Raw genomic sequence first — 26,803 nt, forward strand, 5'->3', positions numbered from 1 at the left:
GGGGAGCAAGTGACAGAGGCAGCTGGCTGGAAAGGACAGTGTCACAGAAAGAGAAGGAATTGTTTCAGCGAGCAAGGAGGTCTGGCTGGTGGGAGAGTGAGGCCAGCTGGAGAGGTGACCATCATCCGTGACTGTGACCTCAGCCGGTCAGCAGAGGGGGTGAGGTGGTTGGAGTGGGCTGGGAAGCAAGTGGAAAGGAGCTCTGGGCAGCTCAGCTGAGGGCATTGCTTTCTGTGAGGTGCTTCTAGAAGGGCCGAGAGCAGCGAGGCTTTTGTTTATGGTGTGGGCGGTGTTCATGTACCTTTGCTCAGGGCGGGCTCTACTAGGACAGGAAGAAAGAGCTCGAAGAAGTGAAGAAGCAGGCACAGGGTGCGAGTGCCAGATAGGCTAGGCCCCTGGAAGAGGCACTTCCTGCATCTCCCAGGAGGGAAGGTGCCAGTGGGCGAGAAGATGAGGGAGCCCTCTTTTGCTCCCTTTGTTGCAGGGAAGTTAAAGGCAGAGGTGCCAGTGAGAGTGTGGAGGGGATGGGCACTGGAGAGCTGAGTCCAGAGAAGGGGTGAAATGTTCTCTCGCAGAGGCTGACATCTGGTCAGGCTCGGTGCTGCTTCTCTTTGCCCCACCAGCCCAATCCTTCCTGTCCCCTCCCCTTCAAGGCTGGGCAGTGAGACAGCAGGACCAGTAGGCACCCTCACATCTACTCAGGGCCTGCCTATTTTGTGCCCATACCCACCCTATGAGGAAGGCTACAGTCACACAGTAGACAGGGCGATCAGGGGTCAATGTCCAAAATGGCACAGCTCCTGGCCTCCCTTGGCAGAGGGCAGGTGGAGTTTTTCCTGCCTCTGGATGGGCACTTCTGTGTCTGACGTCTCAGAAGCGCTTGGGAAAACAACGTGAGGCCCTGACAGACTGCCTCACAGGTGACACAGTGGCCCTGATGCCCAGCTGGGCCAGCAGTTAAAAGCCAAAAGGAATATGAAGCTATCAGCAGCCACTGCAGCATGGGTTCAAGCCCAGCCAGAGAGGTGATCCACAGGCACAGCAGACCTCTCTATCCCGCCCGCTGCTCCCCTCAGCAGTGTACTTCAGTGCATATGCCTGTTCTGCTCCCCACTCTGTCTCTGGTAGATCCTCTCCTGCCCCTGCAGCCCAGCTCTTGTATGCATAAATAAATAAAATAAATCTTTTACCCAAATGCCCAAAAGTAGATGACTGGATTAAAAAGATGTGGTACATATACAAAATGGAATATTACTCAGCAACCAAAAAAAAGAAACACATGTCTTTTGCAGCAACTTGGATGGAGCTGGAAAAGATCATGCTTAGTGAAATAAGCCAGAAAGAAAAAGAGAAATACTGGATGGTTTCACTCATAGCAGAAGCATAAAGGACCAAGAGGGAAAAAATAATAATGAGCAACTATATACCAGAGACATTTTACGGGGGTGGAATGGGAAATGCGGTCAAAGGGGAGGGGGGTGCACAGGACTGTGGTGATGGCGCACGGGGACTCAGTGATGGGAAACCTATGGGGATTACAATTGAGATGGAAAAAGGCACAAAAAAGAGGTGAAAATAAACTATAATAAATAAATCTTTTTTTTAAAGCCAAAGGAAGACAGACATTTCTTTGTTCAAGACCTGACCTCACAGAGGCTGCCCAGTAAACCCTCATCTGTCACCACACACTCCCCAGCCCACCCCCTGTCCGCTAGTTTCTGGCCTCTCTGGCCTGAGCCATCCACCTAACAAACCACACTTTACTCAGAGTGCTCTTCCCACAGCCTGGGGTGCTTTACCTCCAGTCCCCTCACCTCTTCTAAACAGCCTCCCTCCAAAGTCTGGTGCAGCGTCCTTGCTTTCAACAACCCCCTCTTGCCCACATTGCCTGGTGACCCATATAATATCTCAGAGCATTCACCAGGTGTCCCCAACCCGGAACACTGGGTGTTGCAAGACGGTCCCCCTTGGAATCTGCATAGTACCTGCTTTGGAGCAGATGCTAGACACACACTCTGGGAAAGAGATTGTGCTTGCTGGAGAGAGCAAATGAGGGGTGTTGATGGGAACTGACGGGTTCTTCCGGGAAAGTGGGTGGACATTTAAGAGTGAACTAGGTTCTATTGCTTAAACAACATGACCCATTTCTCACCCTAATTGCGTGTCCTCTGTGGGCCAGCAGGGGGCGCTGTGCTCATGACAGCGGCCCAGGGCCCCAGCTGCAGCGCGGTCAGCACCTGTCTGCGGGAATCTCACTGTCGGTGGGCAGGAGGAAGGGGGTTGCACAGCAATTAAAGGGTTTAGATGGGAACTCTCAAGGCCCCACCCAATGAGGGAGCCGAGGGCGTGCAGTTCTAAGTTTCCAGGCCTGTGGGAACCCTGGAAGAAGAGGGAAGCACTAGGTCTCCCTGGGCCTGCTGAGAGCTAGTAGTCAGCACACTCCCGCGCTGCAGCGCCCCTGGTGTAGACGGCCCGCAACCACCTCCAGCAGAACAGCGTGTCTTGGGCTGGGCTCACAAGCTGGTGTCACTGGGCTGGAGACGGAACTGGCAGAGGAAACCACCAGGTGTGGCCCTGGGAAAGTCCCTCAACATTCTCTAGAAACATGGAATTTCCTGGTTTTAACCATTTCTTATCCAATGGCCACCATGGCGCTGACCCAAGCCAGACAGGCCTCTTCAGCCTCCTGGGGAATTGATTGGAGACTTTGAGTCCTACTTTGAAGCTGACAACCCAGCAGTCTTGAAGACTGTGTGAAATGATCAGGCGTGTGGTCCTCAAGGCCTGTCAGACTCGGGCGCCGAAGGGCAGCTTTCCTCTCTCACCCTGCAGCTCGGTATTGCTCAGCCCCAGCAGCAGCAGACACAGGGAGGTGTGTGTGTGTGTGTGGGGGGGGGTGCTTGGAGATCCACTGCCCAACGCCTGCACCCCAGCCTGTTTCTGCACCCCTGCCCAGTTTCTCAGGCATTTCCAAATTCCTCATCCACACAACCAAGGGGGTACATGTTGTTATGCCGGACGGAGCCTTGGATGGGGAGCTTGGGAGGGGTCTGTGCTCCAGACCGCCCAGGAAGGCCCATTTGGCTGCAGTGCTGGCTCTGGGCCCCGGGGACTCCCTGGGAAGATGAGTCAGACCCACTTCTCCTTAAAGCTGTGGGGCCAAGATCCTGGACCTCCCCAGGACTCCTGGGTGCGGGCCCCACCCACTCGGGTGTAACTTGCCCGACCTGCTCTGTAGATGGGGCAACCCTGAGTATCCCTGCGGCAGTGAACTGGGGAGATGCCAACACAGTGGCTTGTGCCCCCCTTCCCCCTCCCCCCCTTCAGCGAGGAGGCCCCAGCCTCTGTGGGCAGACTCGGGCCCTGTGGCCTCTACCTGGAATCTGAGCGCATCCGCCCGCCTCTGTCTCTTTAAGAGAGAGAAAGTAGCGAGCAGGAAGTGAGAGGTCCCGAGAGCGGAGTGTCGCCGGGAAGCTGGGAGCTGCCGGTCGCCGCTGGCCAGGTGGCGCGGCTGCTCCGTCCACGCAGCCTTCCAGTCCCCGCGCCCCTCGGCCGCCAGGATGTCATGGGTTCTGCCCACGAGCCACAGAGAGCCCTGAGGCCCCGGGGTGGCCCTCCAGCCCTCGAGCCCGCATCCCCGCGGTGGAGATGCGGTGTGAGTGCCGAGCCCGCCGGCAGGGAGGGATCGCCGCCCCGCCATTCCCCCACTCCGCCCCCTTCCCCTCCCCCCACTGTCTAGGCCCGCGCTCCGGGCTGGGGTGCCGGCGTGGGGCAGCGGATCTCCGAGACCCGCGTCTCCCCCTGTGTCTCTGCTGCTGCTGGGGCAGCAGGGTGATGGAGGAGAGCTGCCCTTCCTGACTGCCACCCAACACTGGCCTCCAGCTCCTCCTAGGTGCTTTTCTCCTGGCTGGCTGCTGGGACCCCTTCAACCCTCCGGGACTCCCTGGCTGAGTCCCAGAGGCAGGAGCGGCGAGGGAAGCATGGAGCAGCTGGAGGATTGGGCTGGAAACCCCCAGGCTGTGGGGGAGGGTGATAAACAGGAAAGGGTTAAAGGGCTGGGGCCAGTGGCCTTTGATGGAGGCTGAGACTCAGACAGAGCTGAGGGGTGTCTCTCATCCGCCCTCCTCTTTCCGGTGCAGCTCGGCTCCTGGACCTGCTTAGACTGAGAGTAGAGCACACTCGGGACGGCAGAGGCTGCGCCTGATCCAGCTGCTTAGAGCCGGTGAGTTCACTTGGGCTGCAGCCCCAGGAGGGCAGGGGGGGAGGATGCCGGCTGGTCCCGGTTCCCTTGTGCAGCCTCATTCTGCCAGTTGTGAAGGAGCACCAGCTGGTCAGCACTCCCAGAGGCAGCCTGCCCAGATGTGCCATCCTGCTGGGAAGTTGAGGCGCCCAGGACGGCCTGTCCAAGCTGTGCCTTGGCCTTGCTGCCCACTGCCTGGCCTTCACCTCTGGCAGTCAGCTGGGGACCAGTCCAGGGAAGAAAATGAAGGTGACAAAGGACCTGACCTCTGGCCTCAATTCCAGGGTGTTTTGCTCAGTGTCACCATCCCTCCAGGCTCCTCTACACCCCCAAGCCCCGAGGCTGACCCCTCCTCAGTGGGGGAAGCCAGCCTACTTACTCTGCGCTGGTGTGTCCTCCTCAGGGAGTCTGTCAAGGCCCTGGCACGTCTATAAAACGCAAACACTTTCTAAAACTGGAAATCCATCTCTTGAGGTTGCCTCTGGCTCAAGGAGTTGACATCCTTAAGATCTGCATTAAAAAATACATGTGTTGGAGAGAGAAGGCACGCAGGAGGCTCAGCAACCCTCACTCTGGGTCTGAGAACTGTGGGGGTGTTGGGAGACGAAGGAGCACTGGTGCCCAGCCTGACTGGAGAGTGTTCAGGGGCAGTAGCCAGTCTCCTGGCCTCCCCCCAGCCACCCATCACGCTGGCTGGCCTTAGCCTCATCCCCGGGGTGTGACTTCTGAGGCTGTGCTTTCTGGAGCCGTTGCTTTAAGCAACAAATCTCTGGAGAGGATGATGGCGGGCTGTGGGGATTTCACATGCTCCTAGAGCTCCTGAGCCCTTGGATTTGATCTCCTGCCACCCCACCCCTACACACACACACACACACACACACACCACACACCCATGCAGCTGTTGGGGCAACAGCTGTCAGCCCGCCAGCAGCAGGAAGCAGTGCTTGGGCGGGTGTGTGGGGAGGGGCTTCAGCTCGTGTTGCAATCCTGGAGATTTGCAGTGGTGTGGGTGACGCTGTTGACTCGGGGCTCTTCCTCCAAGCACTATTTCTGCTTCCTGGGACAATCCCAGGCCTGGATGCCCAAACCCCAGAGTTCTTAGTGTCTGGGTGAAGTGACAGAGAAAGAGGTTTGTTTCTGAAGAATGGCCTGTTTCTGGAAGGGGTGGGGGTTGGCGGGTGGGAAATGGCACCGAGTGGAATAAGCTGTGGTAGCTCAGGGGCTGGGAGTGGGTTAAGTGCTTTGGGGGGGGAAGTTACTTTACCTCTTTGTGCTTCACACTTCCCTGCCCCCTTTCCTCTGGGACAGTCCCCTGGAGTGCCTCATGGGGTTCTTGGGCACCAGGATGTATCCTGGACCCCAGTGTGTTCTTCTTCGAGGTGGAAGGCTGCTGGCTGGCCGGGGCAGGAGATGCAGAGCACGGTGAACTACCTGTGGCACACAGATGACCTGCTGGGGCAGGGGGCCACTGCCAGTGTGTACAAGGCCCGCAACAAGGTAGGGCACAGCCCCGGCCAGGCCTGCCCGGCTGCCCAGGCCCCCAGGCCCAGGAAGTGCTTGGCCCAGTCAGCTCCCAGTGGGCAGCAGGGGTGGCATGTGGCTGGCAGAAGCCTCTGGAGTTTGGGGTGCAGGTTTGGGGGGTGGCGGAAGTGCTATGAGTTTGAGCATAGGTGGGTAGAGTCAACGAGGCTCCTTGAGGTGATGCTTGTCGCCTCCTTGAGGTGATGGGTCTGGAGCGGAAGAGACCAGCAGACAAAGCAGAGCTCCAGGGAAATAACAGCAGACCTGGGAGTAGTGGAGGTGACAGGCCAGACTGTCAGATTTCCTGGCCTTGCTGCAGGACAGCAGTGAAGTATATGCACCATCCCAAGCCACCTCACTCCTTTTTTTTTTTTTTTAAGATTTATTCATTTATGCATGTAAGAGCTGGAGTATATTCCAGAGGTGCAGGGGCGTGAGAGGATTCACCAGAGACAGAGTGGGGAGCAGAACAGGCAAATCTACTGAAATACACTGCTGAGGGGAGCAGGGGGCGGGACAGGAGAGGTCTGCTGTGCCCTTGTGGGTCACCTCCCTGGCCGGGGATCGAACTTGTGCTGCAGTGGCTGCAGACAGTCCCACAGTGATGCGCTTTAACCTGTTGCACCACCAGGGAGGGCCCTCATCCCACTCTTAATAACTGAAACCAGGTAAAACAGGTGCCAGTCCCGGCCTTGCTGCTGATACCAGGGAGTATTAGCTGCCACGCTGTCATGGTCTAAGGTGACAGCCAGCCAGGTGGGCCTGCCCCCTGTTGCCTCCCGGGGCACCACGTGCACCCACTGAGGAGGTGATGGAACTGGGGTGGGACCCCTGCACTTGAACCCTCTTGAGCTGAATGGAGGCTCCAGAGGGGGAATCTCCCAAGGGCAGGGCGCAACTGACACCAGTCACCCCTATGGCAGAAGTCTGGGGAGCTGGTTGCTGTGAAGGTCTTCAATGCTGCCAGCTACCTGCGCCCCCGAGAGGTGCAGGTGAGGGAATTTGATGTCCTGCGGAAGTTGAACCACCAGAACATCGTCAAGCTGTTCGCCGTGGAGGAGACGGTGGGTCTGGGCCTGATGCCAGCCTGGGGCCTCCTCCTTGACCCCCCCAGACAGGGAGTGGGGTCCCTGGAACAGAGACTGGGCAGCCAGCTGTGTAGACACTGGGGGCACACAACTGTGGCTGAGGAGTGAGGGTGGGGGCCTAATCAAAGAAGGCTCCGTGGTAACCTTGTGGGTGGATCAGTGTGAGGCCAAGGAGGGAAGGGCTTGACGAGAAGCTGGACCTAGCAAAGGGGGGCTCTAGGCTGAGCCACCTCCTCTTGAAAAAGCTGCTATATCAGTAGCAGAGGCGGAGAAGTACCTTCCTCTAAACCTCCCTCTGCCCACCCCAGGGGGGCAGCCGGCAGAAGGTGCTGGTGATGGAGTACTGCTCGGGCGGAAGCCTGCTGAGCGTCCTGGAGAGCCCCGAGAATGCCTTTGGGCTGCCGGAGGAGGAGTTCCTGGTGGTGCTGCGCTGTGTGGGTGAGCCCCTCCCTGCCCCCTGCCCCACCTGGGACCCAGCGCCCAGAGAGTCCCGGCGGCTGCGGCATTCCTGAAAGCGTCCAAACAGCACATGCGCAGAGCCCAAGACTCCTGGTCCCCACAGCTGGGGTGCGCCCAGTGGGCAGCAGCCAAGTGTCTGAGTCCCTCTAACCAGCAGCTTAAAGTCCAGTTTAAAAGTAAAGTTCAAAGCAAACTGGCCACCGGCTGTCACAGGCCACTAGCACAACACAGAGTTATTCCGGTCACGATAAGATGAGCACAAGTGTCGAAAGAGGTGACGGGATGGACAGGCGTGTCTAGGCGGGCAGCCTTCCAGGGGAATGTGAGGCTTGCATAACGTAGGTGGACCAGAGGACACTATGTGACACAAACCGGCCACATGAGGACGCTCATGGAGGCCACCCAACCGGGCCATAGTCAGAAGGAAGCAGAAACTGGGGGTTGAGGGGCTTCCCCCTGGGGAGGGCAGCGCTCTGCCTGGGAACTTGACCAAGTCCTACAAGGGAGTGACAGCCGCACAGCTGTGTGGATCCCAGGCTCGGGGCCCCTGAGCTCTGCGCTTAGAGATGGGTAATAGGGGGTGGGGTGGGGGGGGTCACAGGACGGAGGGCATGTGTGTTAGGGATATGCTACCAGCATTTAAAAAAATAAAATAATGAGGCCTCTCTGGTGGTGCAATGGGCTAAGTCTCAGCACTGTGAAGCTGTTTGCAGCACGAGTTCAATCCCCCGCCAGGGAGCTGACCCATAGGGCTCAGCAGACCTCTCCTGTGTCACCTGCTGCTCCCCTCAGCAGTGTGTTTCAGTCAACCCACCTGTTCTGCTCCCCCTCTGTCTCTGATGAATCCTCTCACCCCCCCCCACATCTGACCTGCACCCCAGCTCTTATATGCATAAATAAATATTTTAAAATAATAAGAGGGGGGACGTAGAAGGGGGCCCACCGACGCTCTTGGTTTCTTAGAGGATCTTAGTGAAACCCCAACACCCCATGTCTTTGGGACACACCCCCCACTCGCCGTGGCCCTCCTGTGGCCCTTCAGCCTGGGGGAGCCCCCGGGACCCAGGGCCAGCGTCCCCCGGCGCGGCCCAGCAGCCCCTCTGTCCCAGTGGCCGGCATGAACCACCTGCGGGAGAACGGCGTCGTGCACCGCGACATCAAGCCAGGCAACATCATGCGGCTGCGGGGGGAGCAGGGCCAGAGCATCTACAAGCTCACCGACTTCGGCGCTGCCCGGGAGCTGGACGACGAGGAGAAGTTTGTCTCCGTCTACGGGACGGAGGAGTACCTGGTGAGAGGGCGTGGGGGACGGCTGCCCAGACTAAGGTCTCCCCTGAAGCCCCTGCCACTGGCTGCGCCTCCTTGGTGCCTCCCTCAGAGCCCCCCTTACCAGCAGGGTATATGTCACCTCCACACGGGAAGGGAGATGCTACTTCCTGCTCGGCCCCCTCCCAGCCCCCTCCCAGAGCCCCACTGCCCAGATCTCTCTGCCCAGGCCCCCCTCTGCACAGGCCTTCAGGCAGGTAACTCCTGAGTTTCTCTCACGCAGAGGCCACCGCCCCCTCCCCCCGGAATGCCCTGGCTGGGCCACCTTGTACCGTTCTGAGGCCTGAGGCCTGAGGCCGTGGGTTCTGATGATTCTGTTCCCACCAGCAGGCGCTGGAAGGGCCTGGCCCTCGCCGCCCGCCTCCCTCCACGTCTGCTCTCTGCTTCTCTCTGGCAGCACCCTGACATGTACGAGAGGGCGGTGCTTCGCAAGCCCCAGCAGAAGGTGTTTGGGGTGACGGTGGACCTCTGGAGCATCGGGGTGACCCTGTACCATGCTGCCACGGGCAGCCTACCCTTCGTCCCCTTTGGGGGACCACGGCGCAACAAGGAGATCATGTACGGTGACCCGGGGTGGGGACGGCCCCGCTGTGTCCCTCTGCCTCCGACCTCCTGGGGTCACTGCTTGGGTCCTTGGCTCTCAGTCAATCCAACCAGAGGCCGCTAAGCCCTGCCCCGGCTGGGGAGACAGACGCTCACCCCTCATCATAAAGGGCTTCCCTTTGGCCCTTTAGCCCACTTGCTGCTCCCCTCCAAAGTAGACTCCAAAAGTAGACTGAGGCTCCAAAGTAGACTGTCCAGAGGGGAGGCGCCTGCCAGGGGCCAAGGTGGGCGGGACCCAGCCTGAGGCCCAAGGTCCTCTCCTGCTTGGGATGAGCCGCCCTGCTGAGCACACACCCAAGGCAAAGCCGACTTGGGGAGCCCTGCCTCTCCCTCAGCTTGGGGGTGCCCACACAGCTCTCCCCACTAGCAACAAGGGGGAGATGTTTCTAGTTGATGTGATTTTGTTAGATTATTTCCAGGGTCTGAGGACAATCAAAATGTGTTTCATACAAACAAATAGTAATACTCAAAAAATAACCTAGCAAATCTTGCTAAGTGGGAGCATTTGCCTTTCAGAGGCCGGGGGAAGCCTGATTGGGTTAGGGGATGAGAAGGAGCCATGTGCACAGGGCTGCTAGTGAAGGCTGGACTTTGCAGGATGGGGTTAAGGGGTGACAGGGCAAATAAGCACTGTCTATACATGCAGCCTTCACTAGAATAGTGGCGGGGTCAGGGGGGTTCAAGCCCAATGTGGCATGGGCAGAAGCATGGGGGCAGGCTGGGCTGTGGGTCTAACAGGTGTGGAGAGCTTGGGGGTGCCCAGGGCACAGCAGGGAGGCCGCTGGCTGAGGGCCAGGACTCAAGTTCCATTTTCAGGCTGGGTGACTTGAACCTGCCCTGAGTTTGCCATCCCCAGAAGCGGACAGCCCGGGGTCCCGCTGACCTGGCCCTGCACCCCCAGGTTCCGGATCACCTCAGAGAAGCCAGCTGGGGCCATCGCCGGCTCTCAGCGGCGGGAGAACGGGCCCCTGGAGTGGAGCTACACCTTCCCCATCACCTGCCGGCTGTCGTTGTGAGTGGGATAGCGAGGGCCGCCCCAGCAGGCTGGGGATGGGTCTCTGCCGAGCTTCAAGGCCAGTCCTGTCACCCCCCTCCCCCTGAACAGCCCCTATTCTCTCTGGGTTCAGCTTTTCTCAGTGCTTGCGCTCCTACTGCCCACCCCAGCCGCCACCGCACTGCTCAGGCATTCATAGGTCTCCCGTGTCCTCCGCGGCCTCTGACAGCCCCCATGTCCTGGGAGGGCAGGGGCCTGCAGAGCCAGCTGGTGCCCATCCTGGCCAACATCCTGGAGGTGGAGCAGGCCAAGTGCTGGGGCTTCGACCAGTTCTTTGCAGAGACCAGCGACATCCTGCAGCGCGTGGTCGTCCACGTCTTCTCCCTGCCCCAGGCGGTCCTGCACCACGTCTACATCCATACCCACAACACGTACGTGGGCACGAACAGCGGGCGGTCTTCTCCCGGCGGAGGGCACGTGCTAGGAGTGTTCCCTGGGGTGTTCAGATGTGGCAGTTTCTAGATCCTTCTTCGATTGGAAAAATACTAGTTCTACTAAGTTTAAACTAGACATCAGAGATTCTAGTAATCTCTACACTAATGTGCATTGTCAATCTCCTGAGGGTGTGTGGGTACATGTGTGTGTTTGCACACGCACGTGTTAGCAGTGCTTTCCCAAACTTACTGTACCTAGAACCCTCAATTTCCAGAGATTGTATAGAACCAAGTAATTTTTTTAAAGATTTCAATTTTTGTTTATTCATACAGTACTGGGGTGCAGGCCAGAGGTACAGGGGCGGTGAGAGGATTCACCAGAGACAGAGTGGGGAGCAGAACAGGCAGACTGACGAAGAACACTGCTGAGGGGAGCAGGGGGCGGGACAGGAGAGGTCTGCCACACCATGTGGGTCAGCTCCTGGACCAGGGATCGAACTCATGCTGAAGTGGCTGCCGCTAGCTTGCAGAGCTGCACTCTAACCCGCTGCGCCACCAGGAAGGGCCAAACCAAGTAATTTTAACAGGGGTGTGAAAGGAAGAGAGATGAAAGCAGAGGCTGGCCTCGGGGACTGAATCATGTTCCTTGTCCATCTCCATCCTGTTTAAATGTGAGCCCCAATAAACGTGAGCCCCACCTTTAGTCTCTCCACCCTGATAGGAGAAAACCCTCCCCCATCCCTGCTGAAGGGAGGAGCTGTCTCTGCTGGGCTCAGTCACTCTGAGCTCAGCCCTGCCTTCTGACTCTTGCTTTCTTCCCTCCACCCCGGCTCCTCTAGGATATCCATCTTTCTGGAGGCCGTCTACAAGCAGACGAACGTGGCCCCCCAGCACCAGGAGTACTTGTTTGAAGGCCACCTCTGTATCCTTGAACCCAAACTCTCAGCACAGCAGATCGCCCACACGACAGCAAGCAGCCCCCTGACCCTGTTCAGCGTGGCCAGTGAGGCCCCCAAAGGGCTGGCCTTCAAAGACCGTGAGTAGGGACCCACGGCTGGGTCTTTTCTCCTCCCCATGTCCCCCCTTCAGGAGGCAGGCTGGGTGGCTGACTTTCTTTGTGGGTGTTCTTTGGGCCCACAGAGGGCAGAAGACAGACCTGGGCCCTAATTCTGTATGTGCCCCTCTCTGGGGCATCCGCTGAGCTGTGAACGAGGTTTCACTGAGCAGAGGGAACTGGAGTTGGCTTGATCTCCAGTCTCTGATTGGTGGGAGGCGGCAGAGAGTTACCTGGAGGAAGGAGGAGCCCCAGATACTAAAGGGAAACATGGCCAGGGATCCTGAACTTTGTCCTCCAAGTTTTGGAGGAAATATCACTCCTTCTAATTTGAATAATGCCAATTCTATCTTGGGGACCCCAAGATGGGGAAGGAAAATTAACATGGAAATTTCTAGACATAGGATGTTTTTAGACCATTTTTAAACTGTTGAAGGACATTGGGCTCAAGACTGTAGTTCTCCAGAGTGGACACAAGGGGGCAGTGGGGGCCTGAAATTGTGGAAAAGCCACTTTTAGGCTTGGGTGGGGGGTGGCTCTTTAGGCCTATTGGGAAGTTTAAGATGAGAAATAGGCAGTGAGAGGTGAATGTGAACTGGGAATAAGGAAAGATGAGCTCCGAGTTCATCCAGGGAGCTGACCCTCCCTCAGACAGGGTCTTTGTCCACAGCTGCTCTGGACCTTCCCAAGTTCGTCCCCAAAGTGGACGTGCAGGCAGATTACAGCACCGCCAAGGTGAGCCTGGCCCTCGGGGTGGGGGGCCCAGTGGGGGGCCTGTGGAGTCTGACCACACCCCTGTTTCAGAGCGTGCTGGGCGCTGGCTACCGAGCCCTGCAGCTGGCACAGACCCTGCTGGCCGGGCAGGAGCTCATGCTTCGGGGGCTGTACTGGTTCGTGTGAGTACCCCGCAGCCCGGCAAGAGGCCGCCCAGGCAGGGGCCGCCCCGCGCGCGCGGTCATCCCGGGAGAGGCAGCTCTGCTCACTCTGGCTTTCCGGGCAGGGAGATGCTCCAGGCCACGTGCCGGCGGTCGCTGGAGGTCACGCGGATGGCCCTCCTCTTCCTCAGCAGCAGCCTGGGCACCGAGAGGTGGGTATCCTACCTGATGAGAGGCACAGTCGGCGGGTGGCCCTGCCCCCTTGGCCTCACCCTAAAATGTCCAACAATTCCCCAGCTGCCCATCCTGGAGCTCCCACTACCTGCCCCTCACGACTCCCCTGTGGCCTCCCCAGCCCCTGTCACCCCTCACCTCGCAGGCACCAGGGCAGCCTTCCAGCCCAGGAAGGGGCCTCTGTCCTTGTAGACCCCTCCCTGTGGGGCCCCAGGAGAAGGCTCACCCTGTGCCTCCCTTGGATCTGGCGCCCTGTCCCCCACGCTCCTTCCTCAGCTTCCTCTGGGTCTCAGACTGCCCTCTGTGTGGCCCTAGGAATCCCTGCTAGGCATCCTGGCAATTCTGTGCCCCGAACACCTGACTCAAGGCTAATGATGGTCATGGGTCAAAAAAGGGAGAATGGAAAGGAGGAAACCAGGCTGGCAGGCGTGGAGATGAGAATCCGGCAAGACCCCACTGGCCCGAGCACTATTGAAATGTCTGGCCCCCCTATGTTGCAAGACATGAATTGTGGTCCAGGAAAGGTGGGGGCTTCGGCTCAGAAAAGCTGATGGCAGTCAGAGATGTGTGGTGACAGAGGAGCAAAGACGTCCGTCCCTGATGCCCCACCCTTGATGACCCCCCAGCACCCCACTCCAACCTACCCAACACACTCCCTGACGCCCCTGACCCTGACACCCCACTCTACCCCTGACACCCCCAACTCTGACACCCCACTCTACCCCTGACACCCCCAACCCTGACGTCCCCAACCCACCCCCAACACCCTCCCTGATGCTCCAGGCCTCATCTTCAGGAAGGTGCTAGAGCTTCCCAGGTGGGTGACTCGCTTGCAGCTGCTTCCTCCTGGAGCTGGTCAGCACATCGCTGGCAGTGGGGCAGATGGGGTGGAAAGGAAGAGGAACGTCTTCCAGGTGACAGGATGGGGGTGCTGGGCAATGGCCAAGCCCCCCTTAAATGACAACAGGTATGAGGGGGTGTCAAGTCAGCAGCCCTGCCCAGAAGCTCCCAGAACAGAGCTCTGTCTGGGACACAGGAAGAGGCTCTCTGGGAGGAGACAGCCTTTCCCAGGCATATGCAGTGACAGGAGGGTTACAAAGGAGACTAGAGAGGGGAGAGGCTATCACCGAGGTCTTCCTGGAAGAGGTGAGGCTGTTATAGTCAAAAGATAGGGAATACCTCGGTTGGAAGATCCTGTGCAGAGAGACATAAGGGAGTCCTGCCTGGGGCTTGTGGGTGCTGATGGGATTTGTCCCAGGCTGAGCTGAGAGGGGGCCAGGTGGGGGAGGGGCTAGGAGGGAGAGCATGTAGAGCTCATGGAAGGTACACCTGGCAGGTTAGACCCCAAATAAAATGACCAGTAGGGCCTGTTGTAGGTTTTTGAGCAGGAAAGAACATTTGGGGTTCACCTGCACCTTGGCCTGGAACACATGGAGGACAGGCCGGCCCCGGGCTGGAGCCCTGGTGCCTACTGGTTGTTGTGTCTCTAATTCTGTTCCCAAGGCCTCTCTGAGGCACCCCTGGACTTCCCATCACCAGTTTACCCACTATGGTGCCATCACCACAGTCCCATGTGCTTTTCCCACCCCTGTTTTGATCCTTTTTTGCTGTCCGCCCGTAGAATGTCTCTGAGTTATAATTGTTTGTTGATTTTAGTTTTTACTTTATTACAATTACTTTTTTTCCCCTTCATCCCTTATACTCCTGCTATGAGTGAAGCCATCTGGTATTTTTCTTTTCCTTTCTGGCTTAGTTCACTAAGCATGATCCCTTCCAGCTCCATTCATGTTGCTACAAATGTCATGAGTTCATCTTTTTTGACTTCTGAGTAGTATTCCATTGTGTATATGTACCCTGTGAATTTTTTATTTATTTATTTATTTATGTATACAGAACTAGGGGTACAGGCAAGCATTGTTGGTGGTGAGAGGACTCACCAGAGACAGAGTGGGGAGCAGGACAGGCAGATCGACAAAGTACACTGCTGAGGGGAGTAGCGGGCAAGACAGGAGAAGCCTGCTGCCCCATGTGGGTCACCTCCCGGGCAGGGGACTGAACTCACACTGAAGCGGCTGCTGCTAGCTTTGTAGCACTGTGTGCTTCAACCCATTGAGCCACCAAGGAGGGCCCTACCCTGACATATTTTAATGAGCCAGATTTCATGCTACAGGAATCCAAGTACCCAGGACAAAGTGTCCACCACTGGCCAGACTAGTCACCTGTCCCATTGCGCTCTCCTCCTGTCCTGGGCCCTTCAAGGCTCCCTTGGCAGCATCTGGAAGGTCCTTGATCTTCCTAGCTCAGTCTGCTGGGACTGACTTGGAGAATCCCAGTGCTCACCCAAACACCAAAAAAGCAAGTCCATAGAAATATGTTCTATTGGTCAAATCCTTTATCTCCGAGGTCCTGCGTGATCCCCCTGAAACCTAATTAGGGAGGAAGGAGATGTCTGCCCATTATATAGATGAAGAGAGTGAGTCTTGAAGAGCTGATGTGACTAGCCCAGGGCCATGCAGATGGCCAGTGTGGGCCACTAGGACCAGCATGAAGGCCCGCAGCCCACTCCCCGGCCAGGCGGCGTGGCTGACCCTCCTGTGCCCAACAGAACGCTTGTGCCCTGCTAGGCTTGGGGGCCTCACAGCTGGGCAAAGCAGGCATGTCCCTGCCACTTCATTCTTAACTCCCTCCCCCCTCGCCCTGGCTTCCATTCCCAAGCCCAAACACACAGGAGTCTTTATCCCTCATTGTTATTGTTGTTGAGACAGTATTTGCTAATGGTAGAAAATGGAAGAAATACAAGTAAGCCAAAATGACATGAAAACGCCTAAGTGTGGCGTTCCGCCGTGTGTACGTGCATGCACGTGCGTGTGAGAACGGGAGAATTTTCCCAGACTGGCCAGTTTATACTCTGCTCTGCTCAGCTAATAAGCTCTCCTGTTTCATATGTTTCAATCCATGTTTAGCTCCCAGAGGACCCACCCATATTAAAATTTCTCTAATTAGCCTCCACATTTTCTCTTTCAGCTGGTTTCATCCAAACCAGGGCCCAGTGCGAGACCCTAATTTTTATCTGGTCCTGTGTCTTAATCTGTTCGAATCTAAACAGACTGCCTCCCCGCCCGCCCCCTTGGGGTGGGGACCACGCCCTCCTTTGCCTTCTGGGCTCCGTTTGGCCTGTTCTTTCCTACCAAGCTTTAAGCTGGGTGGATTCAAGTTTAAACATTTTTGTCTAGATGCATCATAGCTGCCGCTGGGCACTCTTCCTGCCCACCCAGCGCTGGGGGCACACAGCCAGACCCTCTGCTCTGGCCTAGGTTGCATTTGCCCAGCAGGAGAGTCCTCCTTCCTTATTCTTTGGGGGCCTAAGTCTGTGCTCACATCGGGCAGCCTGGCACCAACCTTCCGAGTCTGGCCACCTCGTTGGCTAGTAGCCGTAAAATGCACCTTTCCCTTGTCGGTAAGCTAGAGCTTATCGCCAAGTACAATTTCTACTACAAAGGATTTCTTCTTTTGCTTCAGTTAAGCAGTTTCCAAGTAAGAAATATCCATGGCTCCCTTGTATCACTGACTCCTGGATTCTCTTGGATTTGAATTGCTGTAGCCCACCTCAGTCCTGAATCTTTGCAGTGTGATGCCACTGCTTTCCTAAACAGGGGCCTCTTCAAGTTGGTCTGTCTGCCCCAGACACCCCAAACCCAGTACCTGGAGATGCCAGCATGTGCCTCCGGCCCCTCTGCCCCCTCACCCCATGTATCCTTCTCTGTCCCCTCCTGGTTCAGCAGCGTGGCTGGGGTGCCTGAGACGCAGGAGCTGAAGAAGACCTGGGAGCTGAGGTCCAGACTGCGGACTGTGAGTGATGCTGGGGGGGGATGGGCTGGGGCCCCTCGAGCGTGGTGACGGAGCCCAGAGCCCGGAGCTGAGGCCATGTGGGCACCTACCTTTATGCCCTGCAGCTGGCAGGGGTCCTCTCCAGATGTTCCTGCAACATCACGGAGACCCAGATGAAACTGAGCACTCTGAGCACTGAGCTGGCAGAGAGCAGGGACCAGGTACATGAGGACAGAAGGTCTGTGGGATTTTCCTTCTGGGCAGGGTGGAGGCGGGCTCACCTGGAGAGGGCCAGGGCCTTTTGTTTTGGTTTATATATGTGTGTGTGTGTATTTAAAGACTTATTTATTTATGCATACAAGAACTGGGATACAGGCCAGAGGTGCAGAGGGTAAGAGGATTCACCAGAGACAGAGTGGAGAGCAGAACAGGCAGATCAACGAAGTACACTGCTGAGGGGAGCAGTAGGTGGGACAGGAGAGGTCTGCTGTGCCCTGTGGGTCAGCTCTCAGGCTGGGGATCTAACTTGTGCTGCAGTGGCTGCAGAGAGCTTCATAGTGCTGTGCTTTAACCCGTTGCACCACGAGGGGGGTCCTGAGGGCCCATTGAAGAAGCTTTTGTCAGAGTGTGGGCTGTGGAGCAATGGTGGAGGCAGGTGATCCAGAAAAGTGCAAGATCCTCGCCTGGGACAGGCGGGAGAAAACAATCTGGGGTCCTGCCCTCAGCTGGGAGTCTAGAATGAATTGGGAATCTCAGTGGAGGCAATAGTCTTGGATGATTTAGTTCCCTTTTTTTCTGACCCGTTATCCTGGGTCAGGCCCTCAGACAGCGCTTCCTATTTATAGCATCTCAGTTAATCCTAAAAGCAGTGACATTTCCACTACCAGGCGCTTCACGGACAGGAAGCTCTAGGGCAGGCCCTTTCCCTGAGTCACAGTCACCTGGTGACAGAGGACAGAAGAGGAGCTGATTGTGGGCCCCGAGGCCTCCTGGCCTGCCCCACTCCCACTAGGGATCCTGGGGTCTTGGGGGGCTGCAGCTGCCCCTCAGCAGAGCTCTGGACCCTGAGAACAACAGGGTTTTTCTGAGCTGCTTCGGCCGCAGGACCTGACGTAACCTGACATGGGGCTCTGTGTAGTCTGTCCCCCCGTGGGTGGAGGGTCTCAGAAGAATGAGTGTATTTGCCACTAGGACTGTTCCACATGAATGTATGTACACCGAGTCACCTCTCACAAGTCAGAAGCCAGTTCTGAGCCTGGAACACACCTGCCCTCTACCTTTTGGATAAAGACTGCCATCTCAGGTGCCCTAGAGGTCTCTGGGACGAGTGTGGGCTCTGCCCAGGGTCCAGCTCCAGGGTTGAGCTCGGTGGGGGAAAAGTGGCACTAAATAGTCTTGAGGGTGAGGATCTTCCACAAGATTTCAAACAAAATGTTTGTATCTGACCTAAAAGGGGAAAGAAAGAAACAATAATGACTTACCCCCAGGCTGGAAAAGGTCCCTGAGAAATCCTCTCCTGCCTTCCTGCTCCAGAGAGATTTCTGCTGCTGCCCCTCCCCCGAGACTTGTGTTCCGGGGTCAAGGGTCCTTCCCGGTCCCATTCTCAGGCCTTGTGTAGCCTACTTTCCTGGTGCCTGTCAGACTTGGCTCTTGGCTTATCTCACCTCTGACTGAGAGAGAGAATGCAGGAGAGGGAGGACGAGAACATGAAACAGAGCTGGCCGGCTGCCCCCAAGATGCCTCGAATAAGACAAGTGATTCACCCCCACTCCGACTGCCCCCCAAAACTGTGGCACTGAGTTTCCATGAGAAAACAGCTCTTCCCACTCCTCCCCACCGCCCCACCCCCTCACCTCTCACCCTGTGTTTTCTATTCCTCCATCACCTGGTCCCTGCCGCCCGTCCGCAGCATCCAGCAAATCCAGTGCTGTGTGGACAAGATGCAGCTCATCTACAAGCAGTTCAAGAAGTCGAGGATGAGGCCAGGTGAGCGTGGGCGGGCGGACTACCTCCTTGCTCTCCCCTCCTTCCCGCCAGCCATACCTTGTTCCTTGACACTCCTGCTGCTGCTAGAGGCCCACTATTTGGGGGTGGGAAGCGGGGTGAAGCCAGGTGCCCACCAGCTGCCTCAGACCTAGAGGGACACGAGCCTTCACAGCTCTGCTTATGGCTACTTGAGAGGCTTAGACGACCTGGTGGTGGCCCTAGAGGGCTGGAGCTGGGTGCCACAGAAAAGGTGGCCCTCACCAGGCAGGGCACATTATAATTCTGGGGTGTCTCTGTATCCATCACATCTTTGGAGTGCTAAGGCAGCCAGGTTTTCTAGCGAAGGGAGGATTTGGGGAGGACTCTTCACAAAGACACTTGGCGTGGAGGCTCATTCACAGGCTCAGCACGGGGAGGCTGCTTGCTCAGGCGTGGCCATCAGGGGCCAGAGAGGATGGGGCCTCCTGGGGAAGCCCGAGTGGGCACTGAGGCGGGGCTTGCATATACCAGGAAGACCCTCTCTCTCTCCACCCTTGCCCTGAGCTTCTCCTGATGTGCAAACCAAAGGTCTTGAGCTTGGTTGCTAAATTCCCTTTGGTTCCATGGATTATCTTAAGCTAGAGATTGTCTAACTGAAATATAACAACAGCCATATAGGTAATTTTTACACTTTCTAGAATCCCAATTTAAAACGTAGAAGGAGATAAAATCGATTTTAATGATATATTTTATTTAACCCAATATATTCAAGTGATCATCTCACAAGTTTTTAATAGAAACAAAATTACTAAAGAAATATTTCACATGCTTTGTGCAAAATGTTGCATTTTCACCGACAGTGCATCTCTGTTCCGAAGCTAGTTTTTTAGCAAAAATTAAGTATAGTTTCATCAAAACAATAAAGTTGCATTTAATGAGAAAAACACTTTCTATTCCTTCCATTATTAAGTTAACTGAATGGATTGAAACTCACCTTCGGCCCTCTGTCACACCAGGGCACCTGTAGGCTCACAAAGACCCTTGGGTGAGAGGCTCATTCTCAGGCTCAGCACCGGGAGGCTGCTTGCCCAGGCTTGGCTATCAGGGGCCAGAGAGGATGGGGCTGGGGGTGGCGTCCTGGGGACGCCCGAGTGGGCTTCTCAGGGATCTGAGATGCCCGTTTTCCTCCGGCATCTTCAAGGCCTCCGGGTAACACAGGACATGGAGAAACTGAGAATCTTGCTCTTTGAACCCAGTGGGCTCAGCAAGGGGACCATCTGCCCCAGGCCCCATCCTGGCTGTGGCTTTGGGGGAACCTGGGGTTCTACTCCGCTAGGACCTGGATGCTATCACTGCTGCTCTCTGGAGCATCTGGGGTGCCGGACCGACCCTCCACCCATGTTCTTACTTTATTGAATGTTCCTGAAAGTCTAGGCATCCTGCCCCAGCCCCCCACCTCCACTTCACAGAGGGGGAAACTAGGACACAGGAAGGTCAAGGAGCAATGTAGGCCCAGCTGTGTTTCACTACCCTCCTTTCTTGAAGCATCCTTTATTAATTCTTTATTAATTAAAATTTTTACTGGACCAGAAGAATAACCCTTGCCTGCTAAGTCAAGGGTGCTGAAAGCCACCATTCTGGGAAATGCTCCCAGGGCTCAGGCCCCTCACATCACCCTCCCATGTAAGAGGGTGGGGAGGATGAAGTCACGTGCCTGCAGCCCTCACTAGTGGGGGTGGGGGACTGCCACAGGTCACAAGTGGGACAGAGTGCCCAGGGGGCCGAGTGCCCAGCCCAGGGGAGAGCCCCGTGGACTGGACCTCGCCTGTCCTGGGGTGGTTTCCTCCTGGGGAATTCCCCGCCCAGAGGCCATTCCTCTGAGTCCCAGAGTGAGGAGGTGTTTCCCCATCAAAGAGTTTCCTGGGCCTTAGGAAGTGGCTGAGGGAGCAGCAGACCTGCTGAGAAGGTGGGGCTGAGAAGAGCTGGGTGTCTGGCTCTGCCTAAAGCTGAGGGGACAGCCCCACTGCAGCATCTGGGAGGGGCCAGGCTGATGGAGCCTCCTCCTTCCTGACCAGTCTGCTCTGCCACCGCCCCAGCACAAGCCCTCGCCCCTCCCCAGGACCGGTTTGCACGTCCCAGCCCTGCAGCATGGCCCCAGCCTGACCAGACCTCAGTTGTGCAGGCCTTCCCCCTCCCAAAATGCCCAGTCTGGGGTGCTGAGCTGTCATCGTGGTGTCCTGACTGGTCGGGAGACATGGTTGCTCTCTGTTTCCACCAGGGCTTGGTTACAACGAGGAGCAGATTCACAAGCTGGACAAGTAAGTAGTCGCCCGGCTTTGAATGAGCAGGAGGGGCGGCCCGGGCGCCCGGGCCTGGTGGGAAGGGACAGCCGGCAAGCATCTCAGACAGGTTATCTGGGCCCAGAGCATTTTTGTGGGGCTGAGTCAAGAGATTTCTAGAGGCAGGCTTGATGTAACTGGGTTCGCTCCTAGTGTGAACAACATTATTTGCAGTTCTTTTCCACTAATTGTCCTCATGATCGCCACTTGCCACTTCCTGCTCTGACCCTGCTGCAGCTTCCCTCTGGGCTTCCCCTCTCCTGGACACTCAGACATTGTCCTTCATGCTTATTTGGAGACTCACCCTTTCTACCGGCAAGCAAGCCCCATAGCCCCTTCTCCCCTCCCAAAGGGGCTGGCCTGAGCTCTCCCGTCATCTTGGCTCCCCCTCCGTGGGCCTGGGGCTGGGTGTCTGGAGTGAGGTGGTGGGGACCCGGTGGTGCTAGGCTTGTACTCAGGTGGGCCTGGCTGCTTATCTCTGTGCCTCGGTTTCCTTGTCTTCTCAGGGTGAATTTTAGTCATTTAGCCAAGAGGCTGCTGCAGGTGTTCCAGGAGGAGTGTGTGCAGAGGTACCAGACAGCACTGGCCACGCATGGCAAGCAGATGAGGTACAAGGGGCCCTCCCTCCTGGACTTGCTGGAGACCCTGGCTAGGCCTGGCCCTCCTGGCCTGCAGGAGTCCTGGGCCGGCAGAACCCCAGGGAGAGCCTTGGTGCTAAAGGAATGAAGGCAGAGAAGCAGCAGTTTGGTGGGGGGTGGAGGCAGTCATAGAGCGCTCCCTGTGCGTCCTTTGATGTATCCCACAGTCGCCACTGTGCGTAGATGCTCTCACCCCATTCACTGCTGAGCAAACTGAGGCTCACAGACATATCTGTTTCGTGACACACAGCTCCAGGATGGTGTAGGTGGGTTGCCTCTGAGGCCCAGATTCTTCCCACGTTCCCTGGTGCTGGTGTTGGGAAGCCCCTTCTGAGGCACACAGGCACTTGGGCTTCCACGTGGCCAGAAGCAAGGGCAGCCAGGGCCCCTCTAGTGGAACCGGCTCTAGCACTGTCCACTGCAGAAGTTGGGGGTCCCCCTTCTCCGGCCAGCCCCTCCTCCCTGCCTGCTGGACATTTGACCTGGCGTGGTGGCTACACCCTTGAGGCACATATGAGCTGAAGGCTGGTCATGAGCTGAGACCCAGCATCCCCCTCCCATAGCCCCCACTTAAAGAAGAGGATTCCTAGGAGTCTTGACCTTGGCTTGCTGTGGAAATGGGAGCAGGGGCAGTTCGGGGCTGATGGTAACCAGCTCAGACAGCCCAGCCCCCACCTCCCTGCCAAGTGCTTCTGAGCAGACCCCTGTGAGCTCCCAAGCGAAGCCCCCTGGGATAGATGAGGGAGGAGTGCAACAGGAGGGCAGAGGCAGCCCTGGGTGAGAATGGGAGTGGGGCTCAGGCCCCGTCACCTGGAGAGCTCCCCACCACCCTGAGAGTTCCTGTGTCTGCCTCTGCCTCTCTGCATGGACTGGAGGGAGTGGGTGGGCCCAGGCAGGGCGCGGGAGCCTGACCCACCGTCTGCTCTCTCGAGCCTGGCGCACGAGGTCAGGAACCACCTTCGTCTGGTCGGCTGCTCTGTGGCCGCCTGCACCACGGAAGCCCAGGAAGCCCAGGAGAGCCTCAGCAAGGTCGGGATCTTCAGGGGCCCTTGGGTGGCAAGAGGCGCTGACCCCCACGCCTCAGGTCACTCGGGCTACTCCCCTATCTCTGGAAGACAGGGACCGGGTCTAGGCGCCTTGGTGTGGGTTGGTCGGGGTATCTCTGGCTACAAATGTACCCCAAAATTAGAAAGTGCTTCCTGGTGCTCTCAGGCTGAAGGGCCCCGCTGGGCCCTCCTGGTAGAGCCTCAGAGGCCCCGGCTGCTCCAGAGAGAGGCGACTCAAGCTCCCCTTGGCCTTCCGAGCAACTCTCTGTGAAGACCCCCCCATAGAGGCAGCTGCGAGGCTGGCAGGGACAGGCAGGCGCTTCTGCTCCCTGTGGGGTCCCCCCTCCCCCCATATGCCCCACTCCCTGTCTGCAGCTCCTGGCTTGCCTGTCGGGAGAGATGTGGTCAGACACAGAGGAGAAGGATCTGGTCATTCAATCCAAGCCCACGCGAGCGAGGGTGCCCACTACGCCCCCAGGGTGGGGAGGAGGGCTGTGCCTCCAGGGTGCAGGCTGGGGCCTTAGTGGCCCTTCTCCCGCACCCCAGCCTGCTCACCCTCTGACTAAGCTGGGCTTCCCTTCAGATCCTGGACCTGCTGTCTCACCAGCTCCTTCAGGACAGAACAAAGGGTGCTCAGGCCTCGCCCCCCACTGCAGCTGCTGATCCGGTCCCTGAAGCAGAGGACCTGATTCTGCAGTGAGTGCCAGAGAGCGGGTGGGGGCTGAAGAGTGGCTGGAGGGCTTGGAGAGAGAGCCTGAGGCTGAGATTAGGGCCCAGCGGGTTTCCCATGCAGGTCTGGGGGGCAGCAGCTCAGGCTTCACGGGGGGGGTGTAGAGGAGGGGAGGCCGCCAGGGAAGGGGCCAGCGGCGTGACTGGGCCTTAGCCACAGGCATCTCTCCTGCCTCTGCCCTGGACAGCATGCAGGAGCTCTGCGAGGGGATGAAGGTGCTGGCCTTTGACCTCCAGGACAACAACCGCATCATCGAAAGGTGAGGGGCTCCGGGCTGGGCTTCACGCTGCCCGGCCTCGGGTGCGTAGCTGTGCTGCCGCTGTGCGGAGCGGCCGTGCTCACTAGGCGCAACTTCCGCGTTAGCCTCCGGGACCGTGGGTCAGACACTGGGACACCAGGAAGCCACCGTGCAGGCCTCGGGTCCGCTGCCCAAGGCGATGTTCAGGTCCCCTCTGCAGGCCCGGCCTACAGCTCATCACCCAGCCACACCCCCTGCCCCGGCGTGTGGGCCGCTCTGGATCTCGTGCTGGAGGAGTGCAGAGTCCAGTAAAGTGCACAAGGTTGGAGAGGAACAGCAGGTCCTCCCTCACCTAACCGGGTGCCGCATCTGAAAGGCAGCCAACCTGCCTCCGAGCATCCCTCAAGCTCATGTTGACACCAAAAACGATGCAACATGATGTCAGAATAAGGGACAGCCCTCGCCTGCAGGGTCAGCGCTCCACCAGGCTCACGCAGACACAAGCACGGAGTGTGGACTCCTGTGTCCTCCCCGGCACCCCTGAGCCTGTGAGCACCCTGTTTGGGAGCAAGAGCTAGCAGAGTCCAGTCCTCATTCCTGCCTACAGCCGCACAGCCCTGGGAGACTCGTTCAGCCCTGAGGCTCTCGTCTTGCCCCTCTGAAGGGGGAATGATGGTCCCTGTCTCCTGGTGGTGACTGGGACTGAGGAGGACGAGGTTTGGTGTGCAGGGGAAGGAAGGTGCTGAGAGGGAAGGGCCCCCCAGTGTCGGTGCTCCCAGAGGTCACCAGCCTGGGTCACTCTCTGCCTCCCTCCCTGGCTCTGCCTTTCTTGATGTGCCAGGGTCACCAGAGCTGGGGAGCGGGGAGGGAAGCGCTCAGTTTGTCCCCGGAGCTTACCAGGCCCTCGGGTTAAGGAGTCATCTTTGCCACACAGGCTCCAGCAAGGGGAGAATCCGCCCTTGAAATATTGCACAGAGGAGATTTGATGGCCCCTTGGAAAGATTTTCCAAAACAGGCCCCGTGGGCAGGAAGTTCTAATTTTAGTGCTGACATAAATTTTCCTTGCTGTGATATATAGTCTATTTACAGATAGTTCAAAACTTTATTTTAGTGATTTTTCACTTCCTTATTCAGTGCTAGAGCCAAAAAGCCAAACAAACCAGTTTGGGTTCCTTCGCCCTTCTCCTGCACCAAAGCTGCATGTGATTCACAAGGAGAGTTTCAGGAGGAATCACCCCAGAGAAGCGGGGTTCCAGGGTTGGGGATCGGTGTAACCCCCCAGGTGATTTGAATATGCCATCAGGGATGAGGTCCAGAGAGTTCTTGTCAAGAGATGGATGCTGTCAGGAAAGAGCTGAGGACTTGAGGACCTGGAGCTCTGGGGCTGATGGCCTTGGGCACTGGGGTATGGCCGGCAGTCTGCAGAGGTGACGCTAACCTGTCCACTTTGCTGCAGGTTAAGTAGGGGTCCGCCAGCCCCCGACGCCTGAGCTCCGAGGGTTGCAGGAGACAGACTGAAGCATTAGAGTTGTTCAAACACTCTTCTCCAGCCGACATGTAGGCTAGCACGAGGTGCCATCTGTTCCCATCTCATCAACCTACCTCCCTCCTGGCCGACGCTGGGACACGTCGTCAGCATTACCTGCCACTGCCTTTCCACAGCGAGTGGCACAGCAGAACAGGCCGGGCCTGCCCTGTCAGGACACCTGCCTGGACTCAGAGCTCCTTCCCGGGCCTGGCCAGCCCAGATGAACAACCGGCCAGGCGGTGCAAGAGTCTCCGTTCGGCCCTTCCAGCCACCACTCCAGTTTCCTGGAATCTCAGGGACAGAAAAGAAGCCACTTCTGGTTTCCCTAGGGTGCTGGATCAGAGCCCTCTAGGTGTTTCCCCCTCTGGATCTGGCTGAGTCTGGGTGAGGGCAAGTGGAGACCAGCAGCCAGTGCCTTCCCCCACCCAGGACACCATCAGGTCTGGATACTCAGCCAGCTCTGGAAAGTCCTGAGCTCTGAGGAGATAATAAAAGGCCTGTGCCTTCAAGAAATGAGTGTGGCCTTCTTTTCTGTTCTGACTGGTTCTCATTGGGCTGTCTGTGAGGCAGGGAAGGCCCTGGGGCACAGGTGGGCATCTATGAGCGGAAGGATCCAGAAGCAGAGGCATGAATGGCCACCTCCTGATTCCAGTTTCCTGAAGACACTGAGGAAGCTGCCTGCTGAGAGGACTTCCTTTCCCTTTCCCTCTCCCCTGCCCCATCATCTGGGAAGCTGAATTGGGGCCTGAAGTGGTGACCTCAGATCCATACCTACTGCTTCTCCTTTCCCAAATTCCTTGCCACTGTCAAAATATGTCACAAACACTGTGTCCTGGACCTGTTTGTTCACACCTGGGGTGGCTATGAACATTCCTTGTCTCCAAGGTAGAAAGGTGTCTGGGGAAGGTATTCAGATCTGTGCAACTTCATTTGTCCACAGCAAATCCCACAGTTTCTCAGCTGTCTCAGTGGGAGCAAGACTCAGACTGAGGCCTAGGATGGGAAGAACCTTGGTAGTTCAGGTAACTGCAGAAATTTTCAAAGTCCCCTCTATTCTCTGTGCTGATTCCCAGCCTAGCACTCAGGTGAAAGAACTGAGCACCTGGGCAATGCCAGGCCCCAGGCCAGGTGGGGGACACTATCACTCAGACTGCCCTGGCGACTCACCTCAACTTGAAGGAGGCATTTCATGGCCCAGGGGGGGCCCAGCCTCTGAGCCCCTCTGTGTCATCACAGGAGGGTGCCAGGACAGGCAGCTCCACAGGGCATCTCAGCAGATGAGCAGTTACCTAGCAAAGCAGGCATGGCGGGAATCCCAGGCAGCAGGAGGTGCCTGCCTAGGCATGGTGGGAATGACAGGAACGTGAGCCCCAGAGAGGAGACTCCTGATTTTAACCTCAGGGAAGCAGGCGTCACATGGAGTGCAACTAGTGTTTTGTTTGTTTTGTTTTTAATAATATAATAGTTTATTTTTACATCATTTTGTGCCTTTTTCTATCTCAGTTGTAATCCCTGTGGGCTTCCCACCACCACTTTACCCATGTGCCATCACCATAGTCCAGTGCATTTGCAAAGAGACCATTGTGGTGCCTGTGCGGTGGTGGAGTGAAAATACTGTGCCTCAGTTTCCTCACTTGTAAAAGGGAAGATAACCCAAAGCTAT

At 57.2% G+C, this 26,803-nt stretch overlaps 1 protein-coding gene across 1 annotated transcript; it reads left to right on the forward strand.

The window, feature by feature from the left end:
• Window positions 1-3,497: 3,497 nt before the first annotated feature.
• Window positions 3,498-25,630, forward strand: IKBKE (inhibitor of kappa light polypeptide gene enhancer in B-cells, kinase epsilon). The gene is made up of 22 exons (XM_012727011.1): window positions 3,498-3,655; window positions 4,140-4,222; window positions 5,585-5,737; window positions 6,685-6,825; window positions 7,158-7,287; window positions 8,418-8,599; window positions 9,032-9,192; window positions 10,139-10,249; window positions 10,483-10,662; window positions 11,505-11,701; window positions 12,390-12,454; window positions 12,524-12,615; window positions 12,720-12,806; window positions 16,608-16,677; window positions 16,782-16,894; window positions 18,566-18,642; window positions 20,900-20,939; window positions 21,467-21,568; window positions 22,531-22,627; window positions 23,228-23,340; window positions 23,562-23,633; window positions 25,069-25,630. Exons 3-22 carry the CDS (start codon window positions 5,651-5,653, stop codon window positions 25,100-25,102), a joined length of 2,151 nt encoding a protein of 716 aa, XP_012582465.1. The 5' UTR covers window positions 3,498-3,655; window positions 4,140-4,222; window positions 5,585-5,650; the 3' UTR covers window positions 25,103-25,630.
• Window positions 25,631-26,803: the final 1,173 nt, after the last annotated feature.

This window comes from Condylura cristata, unplaced genomic scaffold (assembly GCF_000260355.1).
Source record: "Condylura cristata isolate star-nosed mole 26May11 unplaced genomic scaffold, ConCri1.0 scaffold00018, whole genome shotgun sequence".
Taxonomy (NCBI): Eukaryota; Metazoa; Chordata; class Mammalia; order Eulipotyphla; family Talpidae; genus Condylura; species Condylura cristata.